At 54.1% G+C, this 24,348-nt stretch overlaps 5 protein-coding genes across 5 annotated transcripts; 3 read left to right on the top strand and 2 right to left on the bottom strand.

The window, feature by feature from the left end:
- Positions 1-3,499: 3,499 nt before the first annotated feature.
- On the top strand, positions 3,500-6,459 carry CH63R_04602 (Protein kinase; the record flags this gene model as incomplete). The annotated part of the gene is made up of 2 exons (XM_018299577.1): positions 3,500-4,420; positions 4,471-6,459. 2 exons carry the CDS (start codon positions 3,500-3,502, stop codon positions 6,457-6,459), a joined length of 2,910 nt encoding a protein of 969 aa, XP_018160823.1.
- A 4,157-nt stretch (positions 6,460-10,616) lies between these two features.
- Positions 10,617-12,167, top strand: CH63R_04601 (Acyl-CoA desaturase; the record flags this gene model as incomplete). Its single annotated transcript, XM_018299576.1, has 3 exons — positions 10,617-10,738; positions 10,796-10,974; positions 11,032-12,167. 3 exons carry the CDS (start codon positions 10,617-10,619, stop codon positions 12,165-12,167), a joined length of 1,437 nt encoding a protein of 478 aa, XP_018160822.1.
- Positions 12,168-14,077: 1,910 nt separating this feature from the next.
- Positions 14,078-17,603, bottom strand: CH63R_04600 (SNF2 family domain-containing protein; the record flags this gene model as incomplete). The annotated part of the gene is made up of 2 exons (XM_018299575.1): positions 14,078-17,409; positions 17,579-17,603. The coding sequence occupies 2 exons, from the start codon at positions 17,601-17,603 to the stop codon at positions 14,078-14,080; spliced, it is 3,357 nt and encodes a 1,118-aa protein (XP_018160821.1).
- A 1,790-nt stretch (positions 17,604-19,393) lies between these two features.
- CH63R_04599 (uncharacterized protein) lies at positions 19,394-19,870 on the bottom strand (the record flags this gene model as incomplete). Its single annotated transcript, XM_018299574.1, has 1 exon — positions 19,394-19,870. One exon carries the CDS (start codon positions 19,868-19,870, stop codon positions 19,394-19,396), a length of 477 nt encoding a protein of 158 aa, XP_018160820.1.
- A 1,956-nt stretch (positions 19,871-21,826) lies between these two features.
- Positions 21,827-24,348, top strand: CH63R_04598 (phosphatidylinositol 3; the record flags this gene model as incomplete). The annotated part of the gene is made up of 3 exons (XM_018299573.1): positions 21,827-22,494; positions 22,553-23,335; positions 23,430-24,348. The coding sequence occupies 3 exons, from the start codon at positions 21,827-21,829 to the stop codon at positions 24,346-24,348; spliced, it is 2,370 nt and encodes a 789-aa protein (XP_018160819.1).

Raw genomic sequence — 24,348 nt, 5'->3', positions numbered from 1 at the left:
TGACGTTGACAAACAGACGGGGGCAGACAACCCAAGCACATTCCGACAACACCCTTACACCTGCTCTGCGAACGCAGCACTGGTCTCAGACTGGTCGCCGCCGTATCAGTATCCATCGTTGAACTAGCAACGAGGGGCAATGAGGAGCAAACGGCCTATGGAGCAAGAGGGAGCGGAGCAAATGGAGGTACTTATGTCAGTTAGGTTCGAATCCTATCGGCGTCACATTTTGGGGTTGTTGGCGTAACTGTCTCTTTGGGAGGGAGTGTCGGAAAGGCAGCGTTGCAGCGTTGCAGCCGGCACCAAACCTCACGAGTCGATTCGCAAGACGCTGGACCAGCTCGTTCTCGTGTGCTTGCATCGTAGTGTTCTGTGTTGGGGTCCCATCGGCCTGTTGAGCAGTTTTACTGTCGTGTTACTATGCAAACGGCATAGCGTCAGGCAGTGGAGGGCGAAAGGGTGACAGAGGTGACGGATTGACGATGTGTTGGCCCCTCAGACTGCGGACGAAGAGGTTAGGTCGCGCAGCGGGCAGCATAAGGATGAGCACGTGGGTTTTTCTTTGTCCTTGCCCAGTGCCCCCGAGGGCAGATTCTGACGCAAGAAGACGGAGAAGGACCCATCGATTGTAAGATTGCGCAAGTGACGGATCTTTGATGCAAGTCGGCAAGCGAAGAGAGTCCATGTGCGCCGTCATTTGTTGGAGATAGCGGTCAAACCATCAAGGAGATTTAGCCAGTGACGGGTTGCTCTCAAGTTATATTGGGCTCATCGAATTTTAAAGATGTCGTTGATGCGTCTGATTGCTGTCAAACCTCAGAAGTTGTCATCGTCGTCGCCGTCGCCGCCGTCGCCATCTTCAAGGGCAAAACCCTTGTGCACTCGCGATGTGACTCTGGCGGGATCGAACGCGGCGAAGACTCTAGATCTCCGAGGTGGCATGGAGATGTTGAGTCAGCAATCAGCCGGCGTCCCCGCTGTCTGCCTCCGATCTCCGCCTGGTCGGTCACCCTTGTTGGTCTCTATACTTCAGTGTGGGTCGGGCAAGGAGGTAAAGGGCGGTCAATTCCAGAGTTTGAGGCCAATTGATTTGAAAAGGAGACGTGCAGCAATGATGTGGATGTTTGCAGGTTTGGAAGAACGGGGCTGTGGTTTGAATGCGAGCCTAACGAACCCAACGTCCACAGGAAAGGAAAGTCGGTATCCAATCGTCGAGAGGAGGGCTGAGGACAGAGGTCATCGTACATGTCAAGACGGACGCCAATGTGACTGGCGTGATGGAGGTCGACCTCAGGCTGGGTTTCCATACAGGCTCTAGTTGTTCACCTCGCGTCTTGCCGGTAGTATCTTTGTTATTCGGGCAGGCGGGAGGCATACCGCACGCTTTGATACGGTGAATGGGCAGAACGTATTGTTTGGATTGTATGATGGTTGAGGGGGAAGGCAAGGCAGTTGCGTCCCTTGGTGATCACCCTACCGTCTCTTGGACTTTTCAGAATGGGAAGCAACGATCATCTTCGAAGAATACTACTTATTACCTATCCAATGTAGGTAGGTAGGTAGGTAGGTAGGTAGGTAGGCAGACTAGAGATGAAACTGCCTCAGCTGTCACTGAACATTTGACGCCCAATTTCCATCTTCAAGTGGAACGGACGGGAAGGAGTGACAGCGCATCAAGGTTGGGAGCGCCCCACCCCTCCACAAAGAGTCAAGCTCCCAGTGCCCTCCCGTTTAGCGCAGCCCGTCCCTCACCTAAGCCCGCCCCCGGCAAGCCATCCATATGCAATGACAGCCATGAGGTGGCGGGGCTCGTGGTGCGGTGCCTGAGTGCCCAAGTGAGGTCAAACAAGCATGGCATTTTAGTTGCTTGGGTTCCTCGACCCTCGTGTACACCATTCGTTCCTCGTCGGCTGCTCTTACCTACCTTAGGTACCAATGTATGTATTAGGTAGGTAGGTACCAAGACAGATACTTTCCATTACAGCGTGCCTTCAGCATCCGCTCGTATCCCTCTCACTAGCCAGATCTTGGGTACGAATCCAAGAGGTTATCTTGAAGCGCGCGCGCCGCAGGAGAACCGCTGCCTTCATCTTCGCCCGATCTTTCTATTGGTACGGGAGCTCGATGAGGCATCTTCCGGTGCCCAGCCTCCCAGCCTCTTGCAGCAGGTACCTGGGTAGAAACACGCGATGCTGGGGATCCCCAATATTGTCCTTGCTAATCAAAACTCCTTTTCGAGTCCTCATCCCACGCGCTTCTACCGCATGCGCAAGCACCACTTTGGATGTATCCTCGCGAGGAAAGTAAAACCGCTGCTCCAGACCAGAGACAGACCTAGCCGCAGGCGCTGACCCCGAACCCCACGACGTCGAGTGTCCAGGGGCAACCGTCAAAGCTGCCCCTCCCCCTCTTCTTGCTCCTCTCGGGACCTCCCAGTCAGCTTCCCTGCCGCTTGATTCCATACAAACCACACGAGTCCAACGCTCGCCTCACCTCGTCGTCCAGCCCGTCGAAAACTACCAGTACATCACGACGCACCCGACGTTTGGCTCGGCCTAGGTAGCCCGTCCACGTACATCATACGTCAACTGCACCGTTGTCAACACACATCTCACTCACGCTCACGTCTTCCATCGACATATTATCACACTTTACATACCGACACCACTTCTATCTGCCCGAGACGCAGGGCGGTCCGACTCGGCTTCGCTCCCACACGTTATTTACACTGCCACCCTGCCTCGGCCTAGGCGAATCAACTTTACGCGCCAAACCCATCCCTTCATCGTCAAAAACCTACACACGCGCCGTCCTCGTCATCTGTCCGGCGGCCGTCGTCCTAGGTGGTCCCACCCGACCTTGTCAGTACTAGGGAAGAAACACCTAAACTCATGCTCGACTCTCATGCTTTCTTCTATCCTTGAATGACAGCAAATGCACTGCATCCAACATCTGCGTGCACCAATTACCTCCTTTCGACAGCCTCCTGGTTGGCCTACGATATTCCTCCAAAAGGCCCCTCGAGTCCGGCCGATCTCTCGTCCTCTGCCCCTCGTCACTCTCATCTGAATATGGTCGTCGCTATTGCTTCTTTGTCACTTCCATCCTCCTTCTCCACAGCGTCCGATTTCTCTTGCGTGCGGCCACCTGCATACTGCCCGTCACGCTTGAGTAGCAACTGAACGTCCACAAGAACACGCCCATCGTCATTCTTGTCTCGCGCTGCCCGCGCCCGGCCACTTCCCAGCCGCCGCCAGCCCAACACAGCTCAGACCTGACACCAAGCCCTCCCGAACTAGGCTGGACGTTGACCGTCTTTCGCTTCAAGGCCCATCCTTGTTCCCCGCTTGGTTCGCTCCCGGACCAGGTCTGCCGGCCTATCCCCAATCAGTACCTCGTCCCGACTCCCCAGAAACCACACCGTTGAGAGCCTCACCTGAACCTCCCGCCATCTAAACGGACTCATCAGAAAACACCCCGACGACATCTCACTCGCTTAATGATGATGGCGCAATCGAGCCTATCTTCTACGGAGCCGCCGCCCTCGTCGGCCCATTCGTCCGCCGGCTTCCTGCGCAAACTCTTCGGACGAAACAATGCGGCCCCGGCACCCGTCGGCCCGTTCCAGCCTAGGGAGCCCGAGCCCGAGCCCGAGCCCGAGCCCGACTCCGACGACCCGCAAAGTACTGACCTCACGCGCCGGGCCTCTAGAAAAGTCGTGCCCGGGCTTCCTCGCGTGCAAACCTTCAAACGCCAACAGTCAGAGCGTAGGAACAACCTCTCACCAGTCGAGTCCTCACCGGCAGAGAGGCGTGCTTTGTCGGTGGACAGACGCGTGCAGTCGTCACGTACAGCGTCACAGGCGCAGTCCTTTCCCCGAGCTAGTGCCCCCGACTTCTTCGAAAATGCCTATGGGGTTCAGTCTGCCGCTTCTTCTCCGGCTGGCCCTGCCGACGAAAAGGCCGAAGCCAGCTTGAATCAAATGGTAGCACAAATATCAGAACCCACTGTCAACGAATCCCATGTGCACGAAGTGCAGTCCAATTCCGATGCCCACTCAGTTACGACGTCCCAATCGCACTACGAGGCGATGATTCACGATGAACTCGAAACCACTTGGGTTCTCAATCTCAGCATGCATTTCCGGGATAAATCCAAGAGAGAAAAGTTCTTTGTGACGTATCGAGAAACACCCATTCTCTGGCGTCGGGTAACTGTTTCTCTCGATTATCGCAATGCCCCGGACAACTCTCTTGAGCTGGACTTGCTGCATACCAAGTCTCAACGCGACAAGAGCTCAAAGATATACGAAGCTATCAGAGACAGCCTGCAAGACATCCAGTTCTATCAATCCGTCACCAATCTGAAGCTACAGACCACTGACGGCCGACTGCATGTTCATGTAGTTGAAGACGTAAATGTGAGTCGATCAGCTCGTCAACCCTAACTCGGAGGCTAACGATGTGACAGGAAATCATTCAGTACCCTACCGTTCGTCAGGTGCAACACCTGGGCTGTCGAAGGATAAGAGAACGGGACATTCATTTTGATTCCCACATGTCTGGGTTTGTTTACAAGGTCAGAGTCAGCGGCGAGGTACTCATCAAAAAAGAAATACCAGGCCCCGACACTATCGACGAATTTCTCTATGAGATTAATGCCTTGAACCGGCTTCGGTATTCGAGGAACATTATTCGATTTTATGGCGTCGTTGTTGATGATGACGACGAATATGTCAAGGGACTGCTCATCAGCTACGCCGCCCAGGGTGCTCTCATCGACATCATCTATGACAATCGACAGGACTCCGACTTGGGTCTGCCGTGGCCGGTTAGAGAGAAGTGGGCGCGTCAAATCGTGCAGGGACTCGCGGACATTCACGAGTCTGGCTTTGTTCAAGGCGATTTCACCCTTTCAAACATCGTAATCGACAACGAAGACGACGCCAAAATCATTGACATCAACAGACGAGGCTGCCCGGTGGGTTGGGAGCCTCCCGAAGCAACACCTCTTATTGAGAGCAACCAGCGCATCTCCATGTACATTGGTGTCAAGTCCGATCTCTATCAACTCGGCATGGTATTGTGGGCACTGGCGGCACAGGACGACGAACCTGAAGCTCAGGGACGGCCCTTGCAGCTCGGAGAGGAGCACATCGTGCCAGCCTGGTACCGAGAGATGGTAGACATCTGCCTAAGCGATGACCCCCGATTGCGGCTGCAGGCCTCCTCACTCTTGGTCTTATTCCCCGAGTCCACAACTGGGGAGGATGCTCCCCCGTCCATCTCCGTGGATGACGGTTACACCATGCAAGAGTACTTCGTAAATGGCTACCAGGATAATGGCTACGCGAGGGTCAAGGCTGTCCAGCCGGCTCATGATTGGTCGTACGTCAACCTGGGCAATATTCACGCTGATCCGACGAGAGGCTTTTCGGAAGACCCCTACTACTACACGAGAGGACGATCTCCTCCAAGCCCTCTACCGAGTCAGTATGGACGCTGCGAGTCACCTCACAGGGGCCACAACATCTCGAGCTGGGCGGAGGCCAGGAACATTGCACCGTCATATAGTGACGTCGGAGGAGACGAGATGGATGATCGCAAAAGCGCAACACCGACAACCAGCAAAGATTCCATCGCAACGCCTGAAGCGGTAGAGGAAACAGGCCAGTCGGTGCAACAGAGGCTGGAAGAGCTGCAATGGACACCCGTTTCCAATGGATTAGCTGTGCTGGATCGGGCCGAACTTGATCGGACGTTCAGACAAGACGACAAGAGACTCGTCGAAGAGGAGCTCGCAAGAGTGGTCTCCGGGAATAATTCGACTGAGGCGCACGCTTCTCTTGGTCCCGTCACGTCGCGGCCAACCATGCCAAGGTCTCTGACAGTCAAAGATATCAATGTAGCTGAGGAAGTTTTGGGAGACAAGGTGGAGATGGGGGAAGTCGAGAGTAAGTCGGAAACGGAGCCAAACAGAAAAGAAACAGCAGGGCAATCAGAGCCTATACCAATGGGGGACACAGTACCTGAAAAGCAACTGAACAGTAACGGCACCATTTCGGGCGAGTCGACGGACGTTGCGGCTGCAACACCGCACAGGGGGCATGAGAATCTGAATGCGGAGTCGTCAACCAAAGATTATACTGCGGCCGACCCGGGCCTCACCGAGGGTGGGATCACACCAAAGGTGGACATCGTTGACGAACCGCAAATCCCGTCAGCACCCGGTGCCAAGACTGCGTTGACAGAGAACGCCATCACATCCGAGACTGGCAAAGAAGTCAAGACAGCAGCGCGATCGCCCCCCGCGGCAGAGGCTCCGGAACTCAATGGCGTCGGCGCTGCCTATCTCGACACCGACGAGCAGACGATGCGGGAAAAGACGTCTCTTGAAGATGTCTTTGAATCAACGACAGTGGCAGCATCAGCAACGATGACGACAGGTGCTAAGGAATGATGGATGTACTACTAGAGGCTGGGGCAGCGACAGGCGAATTTGCATGAGGGCAACTCGACCAGTCGGGCATCGGTGATGGCGTGTCTCTTTTCTCTCTTAAGTGGTAGCGCTGCCACTGTGTAGGGGCGGATGGGTTGTCCCATCAGTCATCGGCATAGCGTTGGTGTAAATTTTGGGTTAAATTGTAAGTGGGATTAGATGCCATCAACCGAGCCTCTGGCAACCTAGCTATCCGGAACCGCGTGGCTGCAGGTTACTCGGAGTGACTTTATATGACTGTGAAAGATGTCTAGGTCTGACTACCTAATGACATAATGGAATGCGGGTGATGGATGTCAAGTCGGCAGAGTTAGGAAAGAAAAGAAGAAGAAATGGGAAAAAGAAAAAGAAAAAGGTCTTACTGGGGATGAGATTGAGCTCCTACCAACCCGGTACAAAGGTTGGCTTTAAGTTGCAAAAGCGGTTGTTGAGTTCTTGATAGTAGAAGGGTAGTATAAACTAGGTGGTGGTTTTGAGTAGAGTGATATTTCATTGATGACGACCATCCAGAAAGCTTGAATCCCGAAACCGAAAGCAGGTTCGATTCAGCCTAGGCGGTCCGTCTAGAAGTTGGCATCGGCTTGGCAGCGGTTTGATGGGAAACCCTTCTATGTGTATGCAAAGCTCGGAGGCAGACTCCGGTCAGGTCAACACTCAACCGGGCATGATTTTCTTTCCCATGTTGGTGAGCATTGCAATTAGAGTACATCGTAAGAGGGGGGAAGCTAGGGTTGCAGCAGTTGAACGGCATCAAAGTTGGAGCTAGGAGCTAGGGTCGCCTCGGGCGGCTAGGTCTGGCTTCCAAAGCTCCCGGAATCAGCGAATAGGTGGGTTTGTATAGAGGGGAAAGGAGAGGGCGGGTCGGGTGTGGCGTCGTCCAAATGCGAGAGGGAGAGAGGTTCGGGAGCGCCTCCACTAGTCGGGTTAGCATGGAAATGTTCCAGAACGCCGAGGTTTCGCAGTTGTTGAAACTGCCATTCGAAAGCCCTTGATAGCGTGCTTTAGAGAGAGACGAGAACTTCAAAGGTGACAAGAAGGACTGCACACCAGGGAGCGTGAATCGCCACAAGACCACAAGACCACAAAGCAGACCTCGGGTCGGCGATGGTGGAGGCAAAAGATACCTGTGATCCTTGCCGTGTCCTGCAGCTCTGGGGCAGAGGATTGCGGGGCGGGGTCCTGTTTCTGTTGGGGATGGGCCGGGATGCCGGAGTGGGAAGGGGCGGATGTTGTCTTTTCTCTTAAAAAAGATTGCCGGGGAAAGCGAATTCAAGGGCCGGGCTGGGGTGCGGAGTTGTCGCCTGGTAGTATCCTTAAGTCTGTAGATGCCGAGGCTGTAATCGATGAATGGTCTCCCATCCATGCACCGAAACTGAAATCGTTGGCCAAGACGTTCAACCGACCATATGAAGAAGCGGGAGTGGACGAGGCCGTTGGCTAGTGATTCTTAAGTCCTGCGAGATAAGATGGTCGTCCCAACGATAAGGAAGAGAGATAAGCCCCCCATGCCATATAAAAGGGCCTAAGACGCCTTACCATTGGAAAGCTCGGAGACGACGTGAGACATTCGTCATTCAGTGGATCTCCGAGTGGGACACATGTTGAGAGACGGCGTGGACTGCCGCCACCGTTAATTCATCACTGCTGTTGTTGGTTCGACGACCAACCGGTCGGCGGTGACACGCTTCTCTTCTGCCCTGTGTGTTTTGGCGCATGACCCAGCAGGGTCTGGAGAGAGGGAAGGATCGGTCAGAGACATCGAGTTCGAGCTTGCAAATGATGAGTCGCCTCGGGTAAATCCCATGCTTCCCTTCCTTTCTTTTGTGACCTGCTCTGGGAAATGTGCGTGGCCAAACGCCGCCCGAGGAGCGGTAAAGAACGGACGGTTGATAGAAATGGAGCAGGCCGATTCAGGTCGGGTGGTGTGTGATAGGTAGCTGCAGGTACAAAGTTACTGCATGAGGTACGGTGAGACAAGAGAGGCGCTATGAAAGAAAAAACGAGCAAGTGGGAAGGCGTACGGCGCTCGACGAGGCTCGAAACGTCCTTCGGTCGCCTTCTTACTCGCCTTGGAGCCGAGCGCCGTCGACAGAAGTCTAACACATTGCCACCGTCGTGGAGATCTGGGGGAGAGTGGCATGGCAGAGCAACAAGAAATTCTTGGACGCGGTGGTCGGCATCGCCATGGTGGAAGATCTGGCGCGTGCTCTCTCGAGGGCATGCGGAACTTCTCCAGTTAGACGACTCTTTCCTTCAGCCCTGAAGAGGCACTGGAGTCGTGGAAAATGGTGGAGTGTGGGTACAAAGTCCTGATCAAGCAAGGTCAATTCCAGCCGCCCATCCGCCCCGCCCCAGCGACGACCTCAAGGCAGGGGCAAACCCCTGCTTCCGCCAATGAGCGGTCCGACATATTGAAAAGCGTTGGGGAAGTTGTTGGGAGCCGGGACCTTTTTTCCTTCTCTTTGGACCACATCCATCTCGTGCATGCTTGCCAGTGATTCATTGCAGATTGACAACCTCCCACCTCACCCTCAAGGGACAAGAGAATAGCCAGTAAACCCCAGAAGCCTGCGGGACCAGGGGAAGTGGGAAAGGCCAACGAAAAGTGTGACCTGATCTGGGGCCGTCAATCGTCTCATCCTCGGCTGTGCAAAGAGATCCGATGCGTTGGCAGGCGCTGGATTTGCTTGTGATTCTCCAATGCCGGACTTTTATGGCATGTTTTCCTGCTTGCGTCGAGATTGATGACATTTGACCGATTTTTGTTGGTCCCTAGAAGAACGGGTTCTGTAAGAGATCTAGATAGTTGAATCTGCCCATCTTTTGGTCCCAACGAAGAAAGATACGTCTCCAAGACTCGACGGGCGTAGCAGATGGTGGTGTTCTGGACGTGGGCGTGAGGTTAATGGCATGTCGCTAGCGATGTCAGACCAGAGACGGGCGGAGAGACGGAGAGTCGAAATAACAGGCGGAGGAAAGGGAGGAACGCTTCCCCAAAGATGCTGGCGAGACCGAGAGAGTGTTTTCAATGCCACCTGCCGATTGGTGATTGTTGAGCGCAGCTGCTACCTTGTTCAAGGAAACTACCTAGTTTTGCATGGCAGTGGTGAATTGTGTGTACGCTACGGATACTCTTTACAGAGTACTGACTTGCCCATGTAGGCCAAAAGGAAGATGGTGGTCACTTGCTATTACGACCGGTTAACAACGAACAAACTGCAAGGGGACGGTCATGCCCTTGGCACTTCCTTCCCCCGGTGTAATAGGCGAGGGATGCACATTTCCTTCATCCCTTCTTGCCTGTTCACTGGCCATGCCACCATGCTCAGCATGGTACCTTCCCGCCGTCCTTTCGGATACACGCGTCGTCGTCCAATACTTGTCGGGCATGAGGCAAGACCGCAAATTCTCGGTGCGGGTCTTTCTACTGTGGTACTAGATAGGTAGTTACGATGGCGAGGAAGTCTCTTGCTTCCCATCCGGCCATCAGTCTGCCCATCTCCATTCTCGTTGTCTGCAAATCCCGGCCCAGCTCCAAGGTCCCGCCCGCCCATTCCCCTTCCAGCCAGCAGCAACATTGTGAACTCGGGTTGTTCAGAGTCCAACCCCACGGCCCAAGCAAGGCCCACGGTGCCCATCCGTCTTCGCATTTTTTCGCTTGATTATGACTTAACCTGGGTCCTGGGCTAAGTGATCTCTGATTCACAGGACCACACCCCCCTCCCCACCACCATCCCACCCTTTCCACTCGCTCGTTTGCTGGGATTTTTTTGAAGCTGGTGGGTGGCGGACACCTCGCCCAAAGGTACCCCGGCCTCCGTACCTGTCCTTCCTTGCTGGGGTCTCAAAACCCATCCGTTATCCTTTATATAATTCACAGCCCTTCGTCTCCTCTTCACCTATATGTCCAGTCCTTCAGGCCTTCCCTTCTCTCCAAAAGTCCATCGCCCCCACCGGCCTTTCGGACAGTACACATCAACGCGGACGACGTTGCTTCCTACTCAAGGCACCAGGCATCGTTGCGGCTGTCTTCTGGTATAGGCATCTTGGACTACCTCGTTTCCCGAAAGACAACCCCCGGCTTTCTCGATCGTAGCCCTCCGGCTCAGTTTCTCAACATGTCGGCGACGACTTCGTCCTCCGCCACGACGGCTAAGCAGGCCGAGAACTTTCCCGATGGCACATCTGACTACGTCCCCGTTCGTGCCGCCAAACCCTTGGACCCCAAGAAGCCTCACATGTGCGTCTTCCACTGCCCCATCATGTTCAGTACGACGGAGACTAACTTTCTTTGAAGCTCGACACAGCCTGTCACTTTGGCCAACTGGCACAAGCACGTCAACTGGCTGAACACCACATTCATTTTGATTGTCCCCCTGGTTGGGTTCATCTGCTCCTATTGGATTCCCCTCACGTGGAAGACGGCTGTCTTCGCTGTTGTCTACTACTTCAACACTGGTCTCGGTATCACTGCCGGTATGTCTCAAAATTATGCTTGACATCTGGGGACAAGTCGAACTGACATATAGACAGGTTACCATCGTCTTTGGGCCCACCGTAGCTACAAGGCCAGCCTTCCTCTGAGAATTTATCTTGCCGCTGTTGGCGCCGGCGCCGTCGAGGGCTCGATCCGATGGTGGTCCCACGGCCACCGCGCTCACCACCGATACACCGATACCGATAAGGACCCCTACTCCGTTCGCAAAGGCCTTCTCTACAGTCACATTGGCTGGATGGTCTTGAAGCAGGACCCCAAGCGTATGGGCCGGACCGACATCTCCGATCTCAACGAGGATCCCGTCGTCATGTGGCAACACGTTCACTTCATCAAGTGTGTTATCGCCATGGGAGTCATCTTTCCCACTCTTGTCTGCGGTCTTGGATGGGGTGACTGGCTCGGCGGCTATGTCTACGGTGGCATCCTCCGCATCTTCGTTGTTCAGCAGGCCACCTTCTGCGTTAACTCCTTGGCCCACTGGCTCGGCGACCAGCCCTTCGATGACCGTAACTCACCCCGTGACCACGTCATCACTGCCCTCGTCACCCTCGGTGAGGGATACCACAACTTCCACCACGAGTTCCCCTCCGACTACCGCAACGCTATTCAGTGGTGGCAGTACGACCCTACCAAGTGGTGCATTTGGACCTGGAAGCAGCTTGGCCTCGCCACAGACCTCAAGCAGTTCCGTCAGAATGAAATCGAGAAGGGTCGTGTTCAACAGCTTCAGAAGAAGCTTGACCAGAAGCGTGCAGGACTTGACTGGGGCGTTCCCCTTGAGCAGCTTCCCGTCATTGACTGGGATGACTTTGTTTCTCAGGCTAAGGATGGCAGGGGCCTTGTTGCCATCGCCGGTGTTATCCACGACGTGACCGACTTCATCAAGGAGCATCCTGGTGGCAAGGCTCTCATCTCATCCGCCATCGGCAAGGACGCCACTGCCATCTTCAACGGTGGTGTGTATCTACACTCCAACGCCGCCCACAACCTTCTTTCTACCATGCGCGTTGGTGTCCTCCGAGGTGGTTGCGAGGTTGAGATTTGGAAGCGTGCCCAGTACGAGAACAAGGACATGACATATGTCACCGATTCAAGTGGCCAGCGTATTGTCCGTGCTGGTGATCAACTTACCCGCGTGTCGATGCCTGCCGCCAGCGCCGACGCCGCATGAACAAGATGATGGAGAAGACAAAGTAATGACAAACTGGGATGGCTTGTTTCGAATCATACAACCAAATGGGGGAGGCGGGAGTGTAACTTTTACTTCCAACGGTATCCAATGCAACCGGTCTTGCGGGGCCTGGTTGGTTGCAATCGCCCTCACTATGGTATGTGCAAGCCGTTTTCAAGAGACGGCTTTTGACACTTGAGTTGTTTCTTGGGAAAGCTCAACTGCCGACCTCACAATTATGGGATACATTTTAGGCGTTTGCGGGAGGTCAGGCATTGTAGAGGGGCGTTCGCTTTGACAGTAATGAAAACTGTTTAGATTAGAAAACGGGAAAACCCAAACCAGAAGACGAGATCGAAATTATACAACTTTCACTTCTAAATCCCAAGATTCGGTCGCATCAGTTTTTTGGGGTTTTTCTTTGATACTCGGTATTCTTCCTTGCCACGGTTGACGAGTGTTGAAAAAGATTGAGTGAGAGCCAACCACGAGGGACATTTCACTGGAATTTGAGTTCTAACTTGGGTGACCAATTTCCTTGAACCGAATATCACATTAGGTGTAATTTGCGGCCGCAGTTCCTGAGCCATGCCCGAGACCCAATCCGTTGACTGTCCACTGCCGTTTCTTGTCAGGTACCATCGAAGCACGGCCACGTGTTTTCCATCCCTCAGTGTTGGGCATAACACTTATACTGTGTTTTTTTTACCGTGTTTTTCTTCATATTGTGTACCTGTGCGACCTTAAGAGGGACCGCCTTGGCAACGTACCTAGTGTTTTCCATCCCCTTCTCCCCTTGCTCCAGACTGCCGCTTCGACTCTACAAGCCGGTCAGCGTTGAGCCTCCATCCACTTACCCTGCCAACATACCGCGGGCGGGAGAGAAAATGATAGCAAGGGGGAGGGGGCCGGCTGCGCAATCGACTTGGCTGTGGCGTGATGCTATGTTGGAGAGTGCATCCATCAGGTTGGGTTGGGGCGGAGACCCGGGCAAACGGCTCGGCCGCGGGACAACCTGGCTGGCAGTGGCGACCGCGTTCTTCTAAACTACCACTTCCCAACAAAATATTTGTTTTCATATCAAGTGGGAAAAGTCCGTGTATTGACGTGCATAGGTAGGTTACCCCACCTGACAATGCTGGTGAGCAATCACTGATGCCTCGGTTGCAGTCGTCATTATCAAAATGTATGTTAACGGAGATGACCTACGACCGTCGTCGCCATACTATATACAAATAGTACACGGAGCGACACCGAGTGATCGCCATGGATTGGATGACGGTTCCGCCTGTCTAACCAGTGTTACAGACAATCACTATGACTGCGAGCGACCATGGAAAGCATGTGCTGAGCAGACGTGTTGCGGCTTGTGAAGTGGTATTATTACCTGCCTTAACTAACTTGCCTCGGTCGCGAAGCAAGATACTGTCCATCCACCAACGCGAAAGATGTTTGCCGCCATTGTAGCTGAGACTCCCTAACTGCACGGGCAAGTCTGATGCAAATCTAGTGTCGCACACTCGCGAACCGATAAAAATAAGTAATCGGAAAGTTGCCATCCGAATCAATCCTCAACCGGTCTGATGCTTGCAGCTCTCGTTCTACGAGGTTAAAAAAGGTTGAACCGGCCTGGTATCGTCGCGTCGTTGGACGCGTGAAAAGTAATAGTGCCCCCCGCCCCGTATCCCTCCGTACACCCATAATACAGCTGTCGCCTGAATCGTTAGAGCGAGTGAGGCTCAATCGCAGGCGGTGACGTAGGAAAGAAAAGAAAAAAGAAGTCCCATTGAGACCCACCCGTGTCTCACTCCATCCATCCCCGCTGAAAGTGCTTCGTTACCATGTACTCCCAAACGCCATGTTGCTATGCTTGCGCAATGCTGACGACCCGACTCTCATCCCTCCGAAACTCATTTGAACAGGCTTCGGAGGTCCTGAAGCCTCTGTCTAGCCGCCTCGCTCTTATCGAAGACCTTATCCTTTCTATCCATGCTGAGACTCGCCAGTTTGTTCTTCTTCTCCTGCAGCTCCAGCATCTTCTCCTCGAAGCTGTTTCGCATGATGTAGCGGACTGTGCGAACCGGACGCTTCTGGCCCAGACGGTGAACTCGGTCAATGGCTTGGGCCTCAGCTGCGGGGTTGTATTGGGGCTCCATGACGTAAACATTGCTGCCCGCAGTCAAGTTGAGGCCGAGACCACCGGCTGTAATCGACACCAGGATGACATGAACCGAATCATCCTCACGAAAACTGTCCATTGCCTGAGTTCGGGCGATACGCGTCATGCTGCCGTCAAGCCTGACGTACTTGAGGCCAACGTTGTCGAGAGCCATCTGAATCAAGTCAAGATGCGAGGTCCATGTTGAGAACACGACGGACTTGTGCGGCGCCTCGTGGGGATTCGCATCGCTGTCACCTTTTGACTTAAGAAGATCCTCAACCAACGCCCTCGTCTTGGTGTGAGGACCCGAGTACTTTCCGAAACTCTTGCGGCCGTTGGTGAAGGTCTTGTCTTTAGCAGGGCCCTCGTGCTCGACCTTGACGCGTGATCGACGAATGTCAACGTAAGCGGGCCTGGTGACGGTGGAACAGATCGGGCAGGGTCCTTCGGCCACGCCTGGAGCGAGAAGCTGTCTGGTTTGTTCTTTGAAACCCTTGATGCAAGAACCGCAAACGATATGGAAGCAGGGCGTCATATAACCGAGGATATCTTCTTGTCCCTCCGACTCGATGTTGGCGTCGTCGTTGGATCCCAGCTTTTTGGAGCAGGCGCTACAGGTATCCGTGTTCGTCTCTCGCATAAGCTCAAACATTTCATACGCCTTTCGGGCCGACAAACCGGGTTTCTTGTCCTCATCGTCGCTGTCAAGATCAATAGCCATGTCAGCTGTCATGCCTTGCAAGGCCTCTAGGTCTTCTTCGTTCAAGAGGTCCTTGCCATGGGCACAGAGAAGGCGAAGCCGCAAGATGGATCGGAGAATGTGGATGTACGTGTGGCCTCCCAACGCCCGCTGCACACCGTTTCCGGCGAGGACTTTGACGCGATCTTGGGCATTCTTCTCAAACAGGTCGTAAACTTCACGCTCCTCGGCAGTGAAGTCAAGCTTGATAAGGTGATCGCTGCGCGGGGGAAGATTGATCTTGTCCTTCAAACGTCGGAGAGTAACACTGTCCACGAGAACGCGAAGCTTGGGGACGATTTCTGTGTCGCAGGCTTTGAACGGATCCACGATGAATCGATTGAACTTGTTTCGATCATCGAAGGGTTTTAGGCGGATAAACTGAAGAAGGGCAGCCAAGTCCTCGAGGCGATTTTGAACGGGGGTTCCGGTAACAGCCCAGCGGCGAGCGGCCTGAAGCCGAACAATCGCCTTGAACTGTAGAGTTGCAACCTCGCGGATCATATGCGCCTCGTCTAGAACGATGCGGAACCATCCAATCTCCTCCAAGGGGAATTTGCCCGACTTTCGCTTGCTGCGAGCGCCCAGCTCGCTTGAGACAGAGCCGTAAGTGGTGATGACCAAGTCGAACTCAGCCAGCTTCTCGACATCCTTGATTCTGTTCGAACCATGGTAAATGTAGTAGCTCAGCTGCCCTGGCGCGATATGCTGCTTAATCTGTTCCTCCCAGTTCGTGACAGTACTCAGAGGACAGACAAGAAGCGTTGTCTTGGTATTCTTGGCGATGCCTGTCAGCGGCAGGGAGCTCGAGGCTGTCGTTTTTCCTCCAATCTTCTGGGGTGGCACTTCGGGCTGGACAGGCGTACGGCTTGACCACTCCTTGGCGTCGTCCATGGTGCTGGCCAGAAGCGAGAGCACGCTGAGGGTCTTTCCCAGGCCCATCATATCAGCAAGCAGGCCACCGTGGGTTTCCGCAGGAAGCTGTCGCTCTGTCTGGCCCGTGATGACGTTGTAATAAGACTTCTGGCCGGCGGGGCCGATCTTGAGCTGCCACATTGAACCCTTGGTTCTCTCCTCGGCGGTAGACATCTTCTCTTTGGCTGTCATGAAGAAAAGACCCTGCTTCTGGTGCTTAAGTAGTTCGGTGGTGATGATTGGCGATGGGTCCATCTCAGGGAGCTCGTCCGTCTTTCCCATGGAGTCGAAGACACCCATGACGTCTGACCGAATCTCCTCGACTGTGCGTGTAGTCGGGTTGGTGTAGTAAGTCGACGATGAGTGACTGTTGTACTGAGCAAGAGCTCCAGCGAGATTTCTGGCACCGGGAGCCGGAACGGGCTTCGAATCAACATGGACGTTTTCGTAGCGGATGCCCTTGTCCACTCTGTTGGGGTGGCGCAGAACAATTTTTGCTCGCTCAAAATGCTTGCCAACCGCCTTCACAAATCGATATTGGCCGTACAAAGTCATCTCTAGGGGATATGACCTCGAGATGGCATTACCCGGCTCTTCGTCCGCCTGCTTTCTACGCGCAGGGATCTTGCAGTCGGTTCGAAGCCGCACATTAGAGTCCAGCAGGGGGACAAGAGCTCCCGCGGTGTGTGCGTCTACATTTCCAATGATGTCGCGCGTGAAATCGTAGGCCGAGATCTTCTTGCTCGAATCTCCGATAATTCTCTTCAGAACAACCTTGACGGGGGGCATGAAGTCCGCTCCAAAAATGCTTTGTGTTCCTGGCTTCGGAGAGGGCACCTTGTGACAGTCGAGTTTGGCCGTAAGCATGCCGTAACAGACCTCCTCAGTCGCGGGGTCTTCAACAACCATGACCACATCATCGTCGCCCTCGGTGAGATCTACAGTTTGCGTGGATACTTTTGATTTCTCCTTCTGGCCTGTATCCTGCTTCTCCTTTACGTACGCGCCCAGCATGCCGCTGCCGCCAGGTACCATCGCCTTCTTGTTGTCGGCATCAGACTCGGGAGTGTCATACTTTCTCCGCTTAGGCTGGGGCGCGGAGGCGCGGTCCTGGACATCGTTCATTCGCTCAATCATGTTGCCCATTCCGTAGGGCGAAACTCTGCCGTCGCGGCCGGGAGTCGAAGCGCCTGAAGCCATGCTAGGTGTTAACGACTCGTTCGGGGTGTCATTCGGGCTCGCGAATTGGAAGATGAAGGAAGCGTTGCTATTGTTGCTTTGGTTTCCTGGCGCAGATCGAGTCGCTAAAGCCTGGGGTTTGGGGGAATTCTGCTTCGAACTAGGCGTAGATGCGTATGCTCGGGGGTTGAGCAACGCCTGGGGGTTCCACGACTGCGACTGAGGGTTGATCGCGTAATTTGTTCGACCTGCAGAGAAAGAGAGAAGAGAGGAGGTCAGTAAATGTTCGGCAAATTGTTGTTTTGTGGGAGGTTTCTCGGCTTGTGAAAGAAGGGCAAAGGGAAGGAGCAGTCGAGGTGCTTCCAGACGGAGGGTGTCGAGGGGCTGTTAGAGGTCAAGGACAGGACAGAGACTTACCATTTGACCCGTTGGGCGACGCCATGACTGCGTTTTCCTGCCAGCTTGCCGTTGAGTTCCTTGTTCAGAGGGCGCTGCAGGTTGAACGTAAAGTGGTGGGCCTCAGGCAAGAAGTCTGAGAAGAGTGGTTGCAATCATCACAAACGCAAGAAATTAAAATCAAATGTGAGATATCCGCAAGGAAACGAACAAGGTAGTAGTAGGCGTTTGACCAGAGAGATAAGAACAAGATGTGATTGAGGTAACAAAGCTCAAACACCACTGTGTCCCAAGCAGTGAATATGGCTAGATGGCCAAATTGGATGTTTCAACCAGAGGTGGCAGGGTGGTGATATGGGGGGAAAGCACGATGCTCTTCTCAGATGCGACCAGTCGAGAGGGTTGGACCTGGGGGAGTCGCAGCCCAATACCGAAGTAGGTAGTGAGTTGAAAGTTGCCGAGTAGGCTCGACTATCAAGAGTTGCAGCGTTCAGGGCCCAGAAGTACACCTCGGAATGAGGCGGGCGGCGCTTGAAGTTGGGTAGGAGAACGAGGTCGAAGGTCGAGTCGAGTCGACGCCTGTTCAGAGTGCCGATTGGCCCCTGTCATTCATTGTCCTTGCCTCGGCGGGGGATGTGGAGGAGGTGGTGATGAAGAACTTCGTTGCAGTTCCGGCGCCAGGCAAAGGAAAGAAGAAGAAAAAGCAACGAGAGGCAAGATACACCTGAGGCAGGCGCAAACTGTGTAGTAAAGGTTGGTTGGAGGTAGATAGGTAAGTAAGGTAAGTAAGGTCCCAGTCCGTACCTAGGTAGGTAGCGTGGGAAGGTGGAAAACGTAAGGAGGAAGGCGCGGCACATGAATGCGGTGCATCGTTGGCTGCAGCCTTCTTGCAGCTGAGGTCACTCCTCCGCCTCTTGCAGCGGGGCACCTGCAGTGGGGACCCGTTGATTCCCGATTTCCGATTAGCTACCTGGAAAGTTCGCACCCTCACGTGGCCACCCTTTTCAAACCGAGTCTGGCCCTTGTGCCCCACTCCAACCTATCTTGGCCAGACCATCCCACTCTCTTACACCATCATCTGGGCGTAGTGGGCAGCCTGTGAAAGAGTGCGTGATCACTTGACCAAGCATGTCTTCCTCTCCAATCACTTGTGTATCATCAAGCTTCCCCCGCAAAGAAAAGTAATGTTAACGGTAAAATAACTCATATCCGTGCTTCTAGTTTCTAGCGGAGTGGAAACAGAGTCTGCCGTTCTTGGTGAGTTTGACACTCGCTCGTATCCATCATCTTCAAACTCTTCACACCCGAATAGTAAGAACGAATGCTTGTGCCACCATCCCGTTCGATCCTTTTGGCAGCGATGCCTCTCGCGGCTGAGCCAGCCTGGACCGCCCTGCCTTGCGCTTCGTGATTTGCCCACCATATCCAACATGAGCCATTTTAGGACGTCTTTCCCTCACGGCCACTTAGATAAGGAAGCCGCTCTGGGTTCGCACCCCCATTCATTCTACCCAGCCGGATCAAGAGCCTTGGTGTCTGCCTCGATCGATGCTTGTCTTGAATTGATCTGAGCTGTCCGAGACAGGGCCAGCGTGGCCGATTACCATCGGCGAAATCATGGTACCGGGTCCATTTGACTAGCGGCGGCATTTCGGGATTTCTTGCTTCGTTGCGCACACGGTACAATGCCATGTGAGCAGCGTATTTGGATTTTGCTGCCTCTTTTAAACCGGAAGAGAGGTTTCCTTCTATTGATTTTTAATTTTTTTTTGGATTTCGTTCGGGGTCTCATGCGTCAACCCTTTTCCCCCTCTTCCATTCCAAGCATGTGGTTAATCAGTTGTGGGATGCCTTGTCTGCCATCACATATAGCTTTTCTTTCCGGGGCCGAGGCAACTGTTCTTTCGCTTGATACACCTCCTTGGTATGGGTCCGGCTACGGCTCCGCGTTCGATGACGGCGTCGGGGTGGGGCCTGTTGGTGATTGGGTGATCGGGACCGGGAGGGACTCTGATTCCGTCGCCGATCGAGGATGACGATGCGGAGGAGACGCTTCCTCATGGGAGATACGGAGGTTTCCGGAATGGCTCGTGAAGAAGCTCTCGACGACAGTGCCACTGGTGAAGTCGATCGTCGGCGGGGCCGTCCCCGTAGCGTGCTGGATTCGCCAGTACCACCGTAGTGAATGGCTTCCAAGTCACATCTCGTCAGGCTGCGGTGTCTCTTGCGGCCGCGGGGAGTGTCTGGGTCGGGTGAGAAGGCTCGCGGTGTCGCCTCTCGGAGCTGGATGCTTGCTTCAAATTGAGAAATCATGGTTAAGGTTGACGCATAAGATGGTCAGAGTTGGTCGAGGCTAAAATGTGCAACTCTTGGTTGGTAACACGTCCATTAGCAGGAAGGAGTGCTATGCGGGCAGATAACGGGGATTGAAGCCGGAAGGGGTGAAGAGATGATAAAGAACTTCAATGCACCAGCCCAGGGCGAAGAATGAAGAGGGCACCGGAGCACGAGGGTGCCGGAAAGGATTGGACCGTGTGGCAGAGGATTGGGCTGATCAGTATCTTACAAGACACCGGAGCGGCTCAAGGTGGAAAGATCGTCCAAGTAGGAGGGGTAGCATAGCTGCTCGGTCGTCCAAACCGCAAACGACGATGACGAGCCTGTCACTCCGCAAGGGGCCACACGTCCTCTCCCAAGATTGGATGTTGGCACAAACGTCCCGAGATCAGGGGGTCAGCTTGAGAACGGATTGGCCGGTGATATGATGGAGACGGAACCTTCGCCGAGACGATCAGGTAAGAACCCATTCATCGACTAGTCGCCTGATGCATCGAACCAATTCGCGGGCGGAAGAGACTCTGATGTCGTGCGGTGTGGGTGGGCCCATGGCTGCGACCCGAGAGTTTGGGGAATTCTGGATGACAGGTGCACCAAAAACTCGCTGAAGCAGAAGATTTGGGCCGTTGTAAATAGTACAACACAGAATGCTTTGTGCTTAGAATAGAAGGACATGTGCTGTTCGCAATGCTCAATCATTGGCTTCAACCAACACGCCCGGAACTTGCAGCCTAGCACAACGTCTCGACTCTTTTGTCGTACATTAAGAAGACAACACCATGAGGTAAGTATGGATTACTTCTAACAAGTCGGCAGGCCGGTATCCGAAGCTGCCGTCGCTATGCTACTTCCAACCCGACAGACGGCGATATAGACCTCTAGTACCGGCCGACTCCAAGCTCTTTCCACGATTCCAGCGAGTCCCGTGGCCGACAAATTCAAAGACAGATATAGCGTTGCATTTAATTTGCGCTAAACAGATAGTCGTTTAGTGCTAACTGCTTCCTGTAAGTGTTCTATTAGTTGTTTCCTCTAGATTAGTAGTATCTTATGTATTTAATATTATCTATGTACCTATTAGCTACCTCCTTTTAAATAGATATAGTATTCTTTACTTTTACTATATCTCTTTTACTATATCTCTTTTACTATATCTCCTTTACTATATTTTCTTCATATTATATATTTATGCAACTTTAAGAGGGACTACTTTAGCAATATATCTTAGTACCTATTAGCTACTTGGAAGTAGGTAGGTAATGAGTGTCGCTGTCCAGTCACAGCGATGAACCACAGCACGGGCACTTTAGTTAGGTAGGTAGATACCTGACTTTCGTCGCGCCGGGTAAATCGGCGTCCGGCCCGTGCCTGGGTGGCCACATAACCCATTTTACTGAGGTGCGGCGCTGTGGCTACCAACCTGACCAGGTTGCCTTTGCTGTGTGTACCTTGGTGCTGAGCAAGGGAACGGAAAGGGACCAGGATCACAATGACAGCATCGCGGTCCGCCCAAACCACGGATTTCTGACGACACATGCTTGACAACGCGACTCGCCGCGAAACGGTCTCCAGTCCACAGCCGCAACCGCTGCCTGTTACCCTGGAATCTCACTATAGTTACCCGCTGCCTACTGTTACTTCCGAGTGGCCCTTAATTTTGTAGCGCCGTTCTTTCATTTTCCCTCCCTTCAATCTTAGGTTTGACCTCGTGGCTTGTATACTCAGACCAAGCTTCCGGACCTCCTTGGTTCGGTTGGCCATTGCGTCACTAAAGAGACACAGCATAGAGAACTGCCTTAGAGGCCTCTCGATCTCGATTTATTTCGGCACCTCGACGATTAGTACCCTCATGGCTCTGATCTCTGGGACTCCCTTTGTCAGCTAATTGCCTCTCCCTCGCCCGCGAACCTACTATCCATTCGCTTGGCTACGATGCCTCGCCCCCGGCCCCCGACGACGGGCTATGAGCGGCTCGCTCAGGCCGATGCCCTATCTTCCGATTCCGAAGACGATGGTCCCCTCACCCAGTCGTACGCCTCTCTTCAGCCGGCTTCCGGCCCTCGCTTTGCACCAATCGCCCAGCCGCGCCCCCGCTCGGGCATGACGACGCCGAAGCCCATAAGCGCCGGTCCTTCTAGACCTAGGAATCGACGTCGTGGCGGCAGCAACTCTGGCGTAGACATCAAGGCCATCAATGCTCGGTTGGAGCGATGGGCAGACGAGATCGCTAGCCGGTTCAAACGCGCCAAGGGCCGTGGCAAGACCGGCGAGGAAGAACATCTCGAGATTCACCACTCGGTGTTCCAAGCACCGGAGGGTGTTCGGCCCATTACTCCCGAGGGCTTGGCGGCGGTACAAGACGTCATGACTAAGTCCCAATTCGAAGATATCGTGCGTAGCGTCAGGCAAGCCATTCTGCAAGGCACACACCCGCGCATGATCTCCCAGGGAAGCTCCGGCAGCTACTTCGCTCGGAATACAGAAGGGAAGGTTGTGGGCGTGTTCAAGCCCAAGGATGAAGAACCATATGCCGCCGGCAACCCCAAGTGGAACAAGTGGATTCACCGGAACTTGTTCCCTTGCTGCTTCGGACGCGCATGGTAAGCTACCCGAATGCTCGTACTCCGGGGTGTTCCACTCGTTGACCGTGCCTTATAGCCTCATTCCCAATCTGTCATATGTCAGCGAAGCCGCTGCATACACCTTGGACTGCCAACTCCGCACTCACATGGTGCCTTACACAGACGTTGTGTGGCTGTCTTCCAAATCATTTCACTACCCATTCTGGGACCGCCGCAACTTCTACAGAAAACAAAAACCACTTCCTGAAAAGCCGGGAAGTTTCCAGGTCTTCCTCAAAGGTTTCAAGGACGCCAACGTATTTCTGAGAGAACATCCTTGGCCGGACCAATATTGGTCTGGGTTCAGAGCCAACGACCCGCATCGCAAACGTAGGAGGAGATGGGCAGACAACTGCCGCCCCAGCAGCGCCGCAGCACTGGATGATATCGAGAGCGACGACGAAAACAGACAGGAAACCCTACCACTGGGCCCAGACAACTTTGTATGGACCGAGTCACTGAAGCAGTCCTTTCGCGAGGAGCTCGAAAAACTGGTCATCCTGGATTACATGATGCGGAACACTGATCGTGGTCTGGATAACTGGATGATTAAGGTGGATTGGAGCACCCAGCAAGTATCGATAGCGTCAGAGCCACTACAGATGAACATGGAGACTGGTCCGTCCGAAGAAGATGGACCGCGGCCGGTAGACCTGAGCCAGCGATCAGCGGCAGAAGGTCGCTCCTCGTACCCCTACAAAACTCAACAGCCTATGAAAGCATCGAGCCCCGTGTCAAGCTCACAGGACCCCAAGATCACGATCGGCGCCATTGACAATTCACTTTCCTGGCCTTGGAAGCACCCAGACGCATGGCGAAGGTATGAGAGTTTCGCAATCCTCGCCGGCCATCAGCCTGGCTGGGCGAGAAATCGGATGCCCATGAACGACTGAGCTAACCCTCTTTTTACACAGTTTCCCCTTTGGATGGCTATTCCTGCCAGTGGACTTAATCGGGCGGCCGTTCTCACAAAAGACGCGGGATCACTTCCTCCCTCTCCTGACCTCGACACATTGGTGGAGCCAAACACAGTTGGCCTTGCGAAAAGTCTTTCAACTGGACCCCGACTTCCAGGAAAAGATGTTTGCTCGACAGATCGCCGTCATGAAGGGCCAGGCATGGAACATTGTGGAGACGCTCAAGACGCCAGACCATGGTCCTCTGGAACTTACACGTCGCTCCAAGGTCTGCGTCTGGGATGACCTCGTGGAGGTTCCTGTCGCGGTTCCCATGCGAGTAACGTCCGCCGAAATGATGCGTCACGAGGCAGAGTTGCGACGGTCGATTGACGAGGGCGACATAGGCGATGCCAACGCGTCTACTGCGCCGCCACTGCGCGTGGACGAGGACCTGCTCGGCTTCGCCAGCCCCCCGGCCGACATGCCTCATCCGGGCAGGTTCGAGCTTGCGCTGAGCCCGACAGGTGAGGGTGCTCAGTCGCCAGACGAGACATCTATGAACGGCTCGGGGATCCTGGCTTCGTCAGTACCGCTGGCTAAAGATTCAACAGCGCAGCGGCCCAGATTCTCGGGCCAAAGCCAAAGAGAAAGCTATCACGGGTCTCGCGCTCTCAACATGTATTCCCCCGCCCGTCAAGAAACTCAGCAGCAACGTCGATATTCGTTCGCAACGGCGACAGGGCGGCGCAGCGGCAATAGCATCGCTCAACACCTGTATGGTTCCCGCCCGAGCCTGGACTACGATGAAAACGATGTCGAGGAGGGCGACCTGGGCTATGCGGCCGCCGAGGGAATGGAGGGGAACCAACGGAAGGTTATTGTGGAGAGGCTGGAGCCGGTGAAAGCCAGGAACCCGGTTTTCACTTGCTGGTGA

Source organism: Colletotrichum higginsianum, chromosome 3 (genome assembly GCF_001672515.1).
Source record: "Colletotrichum higginsianum IMI 349063 chromosome 3, whole genome shotgun sequence".
NCBI lineage: Eukaryota > Fungi > Ascomycota > Sordariomycetes > Glomerellales > Glomerellaceae > Colletotrichum > Colletotrichum higginsianum.
Note: the sequence above shows the minus strand (reverse complement) of the source record. Positions and strands in the feature narration are given on the sequence as shown.